Here is a 9,160-nt window from a genome sequence, read left to right as displayed (position 1 = left end):
ATGGGCCCATTCTGTCTCGTCAACCCTATTTACCTACCCACCATTGGGCCCCCTCTTGCCTACTGCTTCTTTTCTTCAAAGGCCCAACGGCCCACACTAATGCTTGCAACTTGGAAGATTGCTGCTCATTATATTTCACTAATGGTGTCCACATGCTTGCTTACTTTGAAATTATCTACAATTTATATATTATAAGAAGTTATTTTTTTACCGTACAATATCTTTTCTTATATATTTTTTATTTTATTTAAAGGATATACGATAAAAAAAAAATTTATATTTTTTATAATTGTTGAACAATAAATGTGAAAGATTAATTCCACATCAAAGACAAAAAGAAAAGAAAAGTTTGAGAGAAGAGATTTATAAATTTAATATTTTAATAGAGAAATGTTAGAGAAATGGTCCTCAGTTAATATTTAAAAATATGAGATAAAATATGTTATTAAATTATTAGACTAAAAAATTTGAGTTAATAATTAAGTGATGACTAAAAATAATAAATTCTATAGTTCCTTAAAATTTTTCATTTTAATATTTTGAATTGGATGTGATATTTTATGTAACATAATTCATCTCATGTAATTGTTGTTTGATTCATAAATAAAAAATAAAACATATTTTATAGCAAATTATGTATCTTTTTAAAAAATTTTTACAGCAAATAGATTCTTCACTATTCTTTATCTATAAATATGAATAAGTGATTATAAATATTTTTTTAACTACATGTTTAATGTGTCTTAAAAATATGTAGGTATTTCTCCTCTATTATTATGATGAACAAAAAAGACAACGCGGTGTGATTTCTTATTAGTATTGAATGATTGATAAAAGCACAAAGCGAGTGTTTGGTAAACAATGACTATCTTAAACAACATGAACAATTACCAATCAAATAAAAATACATTACACCCTAATTTAATGCTATTAATTAAATTTACTCTTTTAACTCTATTAATTCACATTTTTTACACATTGTTCAAAAGTATTGTTGATTACCTATACTTTTCCAAAGCAGAAGTTGAAAATGTTTGTTGGATAATATAGTTACGTTTGGAACACATCCATAACTAGAGGTCCACATTTTTTTTATATATGTATATATATTTTTTTCTATATATTATTATGCATGGCGAAACAAGAGCACTAATCTGTGTATTTTTAAAGTCACAGAACAGAGTCTATGGACTCAGCTTCATTCTTCCCTCATCCTTTGATTGGCCACGTCATCACCAGCTCAAGGTATGTGTGTCACTATTTTTTCTTGATTAATTTGCTGAGTTCAAAGTTGAAATAAGCTTGACTATTATTCTTGATTATTTTGCAGCTTGCAACAACGATCATATAGCAGCCATCATAATAATCACAGTGGGAGATTTGGCATATGGAGGAACAACAGGTTGTTGAATTCAGCTTCTTGTGCTATTGGATATGAATTCTTTGATGAAAATGGTAACTTGAAAAGGAACAATGAAAATGGGTCCCTCTTAGGTGATGCTTCAAAACAGTTTTCGTCTTCTTCTTCTTCTTCAGCACCATTTGGAACATTGAACGCTGAAATAACACAGGAAACTACTGATTTCTTTGTGAGTGATGCTGAAGGTGATCCAGATTGTCCCTCTAAGGGTTACTCTTCCATTGAGCAAGCACTTAATGCACTTCGCCAAGGAAAGGTAACAGATTTATATCAAGTGTTATGTTTAATGTTCTTAATCTAACTCATTCATTTTTATTTTTTTTCTATTAGTTTGTGATTGTGGTAGATGATGAAAATGGTGATGTTGAAGGAAACCTTGTAATGGCAGCATCTCTGACTAGTACCAAGGATATAGCCTTTTTGATTAGGCATGGATCAGGGATTGTTTCTGTTGGCATGAAACAAGAGGATCTTCAAAGACTCAACCTTCCTCTCATGTCACCAGAAACTGAAGATGAAGATTCTTCAGCCCCAACCTTTACTATCACAGTGGTAAAGTGTTATCATAGTCTTATAGGCCTAATTCTACTTTGCAAACCATAACATTATGCTTTTCATTAAAAGGAATGTTGTTTTCACCTGAGTAGGATGCAAAATTTGGAACTTCAACAGGCGTATCAGCCGCGGACAGAGCGAAAACAGTTCTTGCTCTATCATCTCCAGAGTCTAACTCAGAAGATTTTAGAAAGCCAGGTCATGTGTTTCCCTTGAAGTACAGAAATGGTGGGGTTCTAAGGAGAGCAGGTCACACTGAGGCTTCAGTTGATCTGGTTTCACTTGCTGGATTGCCACCAGTTTCTGTTCTTTCAGCTCTTGTTAATGATGAGGATGGTTCCATGTCTTCTTTGCCCACTCTAACAAACTTAGCATTGGAATACAACTTTCCTATTGTCTCAATCACTGATTTGATAAGGTAATATATAGAGGCATCATTTAGCATTATCTAAACCCAGTTAATTTTTTAATCATGTGATTGTGTGTGTTAACTAATCTCATCTCAAGGTACCGGAGAAAGCGCGAAGAATTGGTTGTAAGAACTTGTGTTTCAAGGTTGCCTACGAAATGGGGTGATTTTGAAGCATATTGCTACAGCTCAAAGTTAGATGGAACTGAACATGTGGCTGTTGTGAAGGTAAGAAAGTTGATTGAACATGTTGAATATATATAGTTAGAAACTGAGTGATTAAGTAAACACAGGGAGAGATAGGAGATGGACAAGATGTGCTAGTGAGAGTGCATTCAGAATGTTTAACTGGTGACATATTTGGATCAGCTCGGTGTGACTGTGGAAACCAACTAGATTTGGCAATGCAGTTAATAGAAGAAGCAGGAAGAGGAGTAGTTGTGTATCTTAGAGGTCATGAAGGAAGAGGCATTGGACTTGGTCACAAACTTAAAGCCTATAATTTACAGGACCAAGGACATGACACTGTCCAAGCCAACATTGAACTTGGTTTAGCCGTTGATGCTCGTGAGTATGGGATTGGAGCCCAGGTCAGGTCCATCATTCACTTTTCTTGTTTGGATACTGTATCTAAAACCATGAAAAACTTATTGAATACCATGAAAAAAAAAAATGTGCAGATTCTGAGAGACATAGGAGTTCGAACTATGCGGCTAATGACTAACAATCCAGCCAAGTTTGTTGGTCTAAAAGGGTATGGTTTGGCAGTCATAGGACGTGTTCCTGTGTTGACACCAATCACGGAGGAAAACAAGCGATACCTCGAAACTAAAAGGATAAAGATGGGTCATGTTTATGCCTCTGATTTACAAGGATCATTACCTGGATTCAACCATGATTCAACTGTAAATAAACAAGACTCACAAGAGAATACATAGTATAGTCTACACAAAATTTATTGCAACAAAAGATGTCTTTTATGCCATTGTTACAAAATTGTTTCAAAGGTGTCACCCCCAACAATAAATTATTCATGGCATTCATCTCTCATGATTGTATACATTGTATTACTCAAATAAACACATTTTTCATTGATAGACATATATATTTTTTTTTCAAAAATAATGCAACAGTTTCCTACTTGGTATTTCTAAATTTATTCCCACCATTGTTAAGCTACGATAACCTCGCAAAAAAGTATGCAACATATACACAAATACTGCGCGCGCAGTGGGATTCGAACTTCCGATACTTGCTTAAAAAAACAAGTGAACTAACCACTCAACCAACCCAACCCAAGTTAGTTATCATTATTATTCTGTTTAATGATTATTTTTTTTCGGAAAAATAATAATGCTTCTTTTTTTTCTCTTGGTCTTGCTTTTCGGTCAAGCATTGTCTTTTTTTTCGGTCCCAAGCATCGTCTATTATTGGATTTGGACAAGCAGACCCGTTTTTTTTGGACTGTTAAGTATACCATTATATAGGCTAAGCCCATAGTTCAAGAGTAAAGCCCAAAGTAGCCCAAATAAAATTGGCCCAATAAAAAATAAACCAGAAATGGGGTAGTGGATACTCGTATAAGAGTCGGGTGGTTCTTCTTCTTCTTCTTCCCCGATTCAAACCCTAGCTACTACTTGCAGGTGCGTCTCACCTTGCTGCACACCATAACTTATCCTGTGCTTTGTTGAACATCTTTCACTGAACCTTAACTTCATTTTCTTCTTTACTTTCAGGGTTCCACCACAGGTAAGGTTCGTTCATCTTCCGCAGAACCATGGCCCCAGCTAAAGGTATTTTCTTCGTCACCATTACTTTCTCTTGAGCAATCAATATTCTTATTTTGTACCGAATTGACGCTATAGATTTGTGCCTTGCTGCTTCTTTTTCAAAATGCAATTTTTTTCGGGGAAATGAAATGAGCTGTGTCCAACCGTAGGGAATCATATTTACCCCCTTCTATAGTAGATTCTAACCTTGGAGCATTACTTCAAATTGCATATTTACAATGAAATTATAACTAGAACTTGTTTGGTGGCAACTATGATTGAAGTTTTAGTGACAAAGAATACTCTGTTGCGTTAATTTGGGTCCTACATTATGCTGTATTATCATGTGGTTACCTTCATAAAGTTACATTGAGGCTTTTAGTTTAAGTGGAGATTTAGATTAAGAATGTTACAATGGGTTGATAACTCTGTTTTATATGCAGTTGATAGTTCAAAGAAGGCTGATCCAAAGGCTCAGGCCTTGAAAACTGCTAAGGCAGTGAAGTCAGGTGCTACCTTTAAGAAGAAGGCCAAGAAGATCAGAACAAAGGTCACATTCCATCGCCCTAAGACTTTGAAGAAGGATAGGAACCCCAAATACCCCCGCATTAGTGCCCCACCAAGGAACAAGCTTGACCATTATCAAATTCTGAAATACCCTCTCACAACCGAGTCGGCAATGAAGAAGATTGAAGACAACAACACTTTGGTTTTCATTGTTGACTTGCGTGCTGACAAGAAGAAGATCAAGGATGCAGTGAAGAAAATGTATGACATCCAGGCCAAGAAAGTAAACACTTTGATCAGGTGAGCCTTTATGCAGTCATTAGTAATTTGAAATTTGTTTATAATCAAATCACCTATCTTCATATAAATTTATGTGTATTACTTTGTTGTAGGCCTGATGGAACCAAGAAGGCTTATGTTAGGTTGACACCTGATTATGATGCCTTGGATGTAGCAAACAAGATTGGAATCATCTAAGGTGTTTCCTGGCTTTACCCGGATCACTTTTTATTTAGATATTAGCTATGGTGGTAATTGATGGATACTATTGAAACAAAACCTAGTTCTAAATTTTTGCTGCTTGTTATTTGGTGTACTTTGTTCCAGTTTGAATTAAGTTACTCGTTACAATATCAATTCCGATGAGTAAATGAGCAGGGATCATTTTCCAATTTTCGGGATATTTTATTCTACACATCTTATTATAAGAAGTTTGCTATCCTCGTCATATCATTCTTGCTAGTTGTGACTATGTAAATTTATTTTCCAAGGGTAAAAAAAAACACTTAAATTAAAATGTAAAAATTATAAATTGAGTTGTCACATGTTGGTCAAAAGTAGAGTTTGGATTAACCATGATTTAAAGATGACTATGTTAATCGTAAATATATAAAGGTTGGAATACATATGTTTATTTTGTTGTATTGAGCAATAATGAGTCAAGGAGTAGGCTCTGATACCATGGTAAGAGGCTCACAACACTTTGATAAACAAACAAACAAATCCGAATGGTTTGAGTACCTGGAGCCATCCAAATCAAAGGTGGCTGGCTGGTGGTTACAGTGTGTGTGGTCTACTTGCCCAGCTTTGTATGACCTCGGACCGAACGGATCGGATTAGTTCATCGCTGTCTCGGGAAAAGTCTTCCCTCCTCAGAGTTTCCAGCAATGGATACAAAGACACTGAATACCCGGCGATAGCATCTTCAACATGATGGACTTGGGACCTGCAAAGTGGGCAATTTGAATGAGACTGAAACCATGCATCTATGCAAGAAACATGGAAAGCATGAGCACATTGAGGAAGCAGCTTAAGCTTCTCCCCTTTTTCAAATTCCCCGAGACAAATGACACAATCTGCGTTAATAGACTTGTGGTCTCCCACATTTTCGAACTCCGACACCGGAAGAGAACTTATCACGGAGCTGTCTAAGCCGTCGCTTTGTAGAGAAGAGATATCAGGGAAGGACTCAATGACAACTTGATGATGCTGCAGATCATTAGGGGAGCTTGAAGGGTTAACTTCCGAGGAGGAAGGACACCTAATGAGAAAACGGTATGCTTTCAAGAAGACACACAAGAGAATGTCGGAGAAATTGACTACAAGGAAAAGAATACAGCAGCCTATAAATAAACAAAGTACTTCCCTATCCTTCCCTTCCATCACACATTTTAATGGAGAGATTAGTAACACTTGATGAGTTTGTAAAGGCCTTCAATTGAACTTAATAGAGAGCTTAAGTAAAAATGCGGGAGATAATGTCTAAGTACCAAATGTGGACGTATAATGTGGGAGATAATTTTCAGGAAATAATAACTCGCCTTGTCTTAGTTGATTTCACCGTTTTAAAATGTTGTTTTCCAACATTGTTATTTCCGTATACTACTTTGATATAACTCCAAGTCAAAAGTTTGAAACTAAAGTAATAATATATATCAAAATAAAAGTCTCCATAAACTCAAAGGTTCAGAGTGGGACTACATTATATCAAAAACCTTGGTATGCCATTTACACCAATCGTTTCTAAATTCCATTTACAGAAAAAGACTCGCTAAATCAAATCCTTTGTCTCACAACCCTTGACGGGGCACACTTCATGACTCCAGAAACATTTGAAGTCAACGGCAAAACATTGTTCCAAGAACCACCACCACCGAAGTTGAGAACAGAGGAAGGTGAATTCCAAGAACAAGTGTTTGTTGTTGTTGCAAAGGAATTTCCCAACTCAATGATCCCACTGGAATCAAGTCCTTTGACTGAAAGTGGTGGAACCTTGATGTCCTGTAATGGCGGCGGGTTTCGAAACGTGGGAAGAGGCCCCGCCGGAATGAGAGACCGGAGCAATGGACCTGCGTCCACCACAGCATCAAGAAGCTTCCCCTGCTGCGGCAACACTTTCCCCTTGGCGAGACACTCAATCAATGCATCTGCAGGATCAAGATCAGGCTTCTCATAGAAGAAACAACCAGAGTCAACAACGTTGTTAACGTTCATGTTTGAGAATTCTGGTGATGAAGAAACAGCATCAACGGGAGAAGAAACACGTGAGAGGCTGTTTGATTCTGTGATGCTTGAGTTTGCTTTAGTGTTGTTAGCAATGGCGGCAAGTGATACGAGGTTGTTGTTCTTGTTGTTGTTGTTGTCGTCAACACAAAATCCCTTCATCATTTTCAGTGCTTTCATCATCTTCTGAAGCTGGTTCCTCGCTTCGTCTCTCTCTTGTTGTGCCATGTTCAAAAGGTTCGTCAGTTCCACGTTCTCGCTTCTTAAAGTCTCCAGTTCGATTCTTGTTAGGCTCAACTTTTGTCTCAACTCATCAGCACTCTGCAAAAGAAGAACAAAAATGGAACTTCAATTCATAAACAATTAAGAAATCTTATTTTGTTTGCATTAATTAACTGAATAAAAAAGGAAATAATAAACTTGGTTTTATTTGGAAACAGCGGTAATATGGGTATTTACTATTTATAGTTTGAAAATCATAATACATAAAATAAGGGTCAAAGATAAATAGTTTCTTCTTTCAGAAGCAAAAAAGATATTTTTTTAAAAAAATCTGAGAAATGAATCAAGGAACACAAAATTAAGGAAAAATTATAGGCTCAAAATATTGTGAGTCACAATCATGCATATAAATGACAATTTTTTTCAACAAAAACCCGCTTTATGAGAAACAAAATGCAGAAAGAACTAAACTATACTCCATTCTCAACAAAATTATTTATTCTTGAGAGTGAAACTAATTAACCAAATAAACAAAGCCTCCAATAACACACAGAAAAAAAAAAATGAAAATGCAAGTGATTAAAAGGAAAAAGAGGTTAGTTATAATGTGTAGTGAGTGAATGGTAGTGAAAAATGAGAAGGAAAATGAGTAGTGATTAATGACCCACCTCGTGATGGGAATTGAATATGGAACCTAAGGGGTCTTCCATGTTATGTTGCAAAAAGCCAAGGAAGAGAAATAATGGAAAAAAAACAAATAGTGAGTGAAGAAGACTTGGGAGGATTAGAGGATTGGATATTAGGTGTTATTTATAGAGAGAATTAACGCACACAAAGACAAGACACAAGAGTAGAGGGAGAACGTGGTGTGGTCCAAGATTCAAAGTCCTATATCCTCCAATAAATGACAATTAAATTAGATAGTGTCCAAAAACTTCTATACAAAAATAAAAGATTAAATAGTTTCCTTTTTTTTTTCTATTACCCGATTTCTAAAATCCCAAAATTCTCCCACTCTTTCAGGACCCTTGTCCCTTCCTTCCTATTGGTTTTGTCCTTATGATCCCTTGATTTAATTTTCGCTTTGTTTTCTTATGTATAATTCATTTTATTTGTTTATCAAAAGGTAAACGCCACTTTGTTTTTAAATTAAAAAGAGTTGAGTTCAGTCGGTGCGCCTTAACCATAGACTATAGGGTCTATTATTTACTTTGATGCGGCTATTGTGATTTTTACGTGAATGCCCCTAGGTCTTTGATAGAGTGCTTAATTGCTTATTTGGGTTGATTTATCTTTAAATTAGTTTTGAGTTACCAAGTTTTTAGTTGAAGAATTTCTTGAAAGAGATTGTAAACATTTTATTCAGGTCTCTTGAACTTTTGATTTACGAATATTTTTTTTTTTTAACCAAAGATAAAGATAGGAGACTCGAACCCCCAACCTCTTAATTGAGTATGGAGAGACTATGTCATTTGAGTTATTACTCATTGGCTTGATTTACGAATATTTAAATTTTTAAAAATTTGAAAATGTATTTAAATTTTTTATTTTTTTTAAATTTAAACATATCAATTTTTTTAGAAATGGCAATACCACCCAAATCTGTAGGTACCTACCCGTTCGGAGCAGGTAATTATCTGTTCCGCACCAGAGCAGATTTTTAGTAAAACGAGTTTTTGGGCGGGACGGGACCGGATTTAAGTACTACTCGTCCCGATATATATATATAAAATATAATTTTAATATATAATATGTGTAATATATATAAAATAATTA

The 9,160-nt window shown here is 35.3% G+C and overlaps 3 protein-coding genes across 3 annotated transcripts; 2 read left to right on the top strand and 1 right to left on the bottom strand.

The window, feature by feature from the left end:
• The first annotated feature begins 1,071 nt into the window (after nt 1-1,071).
• Nucleotides 1,072-3,485, top strand: LOC112769163 (monofunctional riboflavin biosynthesis protein RIBA 3, chloroplastic). Its single transcript, XM_025813604.2, has 7 exons — nt 1,072-1,245; nt 1,331-1,676; nt 1,751-1,972; nt 2,068-2,393; nt 2,483-2,612; nt 2,678-2,974; nt 3,065-3,485. Exons 1-7 carry the CDS (start codon nt 1,187-1,189, stop codon nt 3,320-3,322), a joined length of 1,638 nt encoding a protein of 545 aa, XP_025669389.1. The 5' UTR covers nt 1,072-1,186; the 3' UTR covers nt 3,323-3,485.
• Nucleotides 3,486-3,899: 414 nt separating this feature from the next.
• LOC112769168 (large ribosomal subunit protein uL23) lies at nt 3,900-5,331 on the top strand. Its single transcript, XM_025813609.3, has 4 exons — nt 3,900-4,027; nt 4,121-4,177; nt 4,597-4,960; nt 5,053-5,331. Exons 2-4 carry the CDS (start codon nt 4,162-4,164, stop codon nt 5,135-5,137), a joined length of 465 nt encoding a protein of 154 aa, XP_025669394.1. The 5' UTR covers nt 3,900-4,027; nt 4,121-4,161; the 3' UTR covers nt 5,138-5,331.
• A 1,238-nt stretch (nt 5,332-6,569) lies between these two features.
• On the bottom strand, nt 6,570-8,259 carry LOC112769165 (uncharacterized). Its single transcript, XM_025813607.3, has 2 exons — nt 8,053-8,259; nt 6,570-7,483 (listed from the first exon to the last, which is right to left on the bottom strand). Exons 1-2 carry the CDS (start codon nt 8,092-8,094, stop codon nt 6,716-6,718), a joined length of 810 nt encoding a protein of 269 aa, XP_025669392.1. The 5' UTR covers nt 8,095-8,259; the 3' UTR covers nt 6,570-6,715.
• Nucleotides 8,260-9,160: the final 901 nt, after the last annotated feature.

The sequence above is a fragment of the Arachis hypogaea genome, chromosome 18, assembly GCF_003086295.3.
Source record: "Arachis hypogaea cultivar Tifrunner chromosome 18, arahy.Tifrunner.gnm2.J5K5, whole genome shotgun sequence".
NCBI lineage: Eukaryota > Viridiplantae > Streptophyta > Magnoliopsida > Fabales > Fabaceae > Arachis > Arachis hypogaea.
The sequence above is the reverse complement of the archived record's forward strand: the minus strand, read 5'-3'. Positions and strand labels throughout refer to the sequence as shown.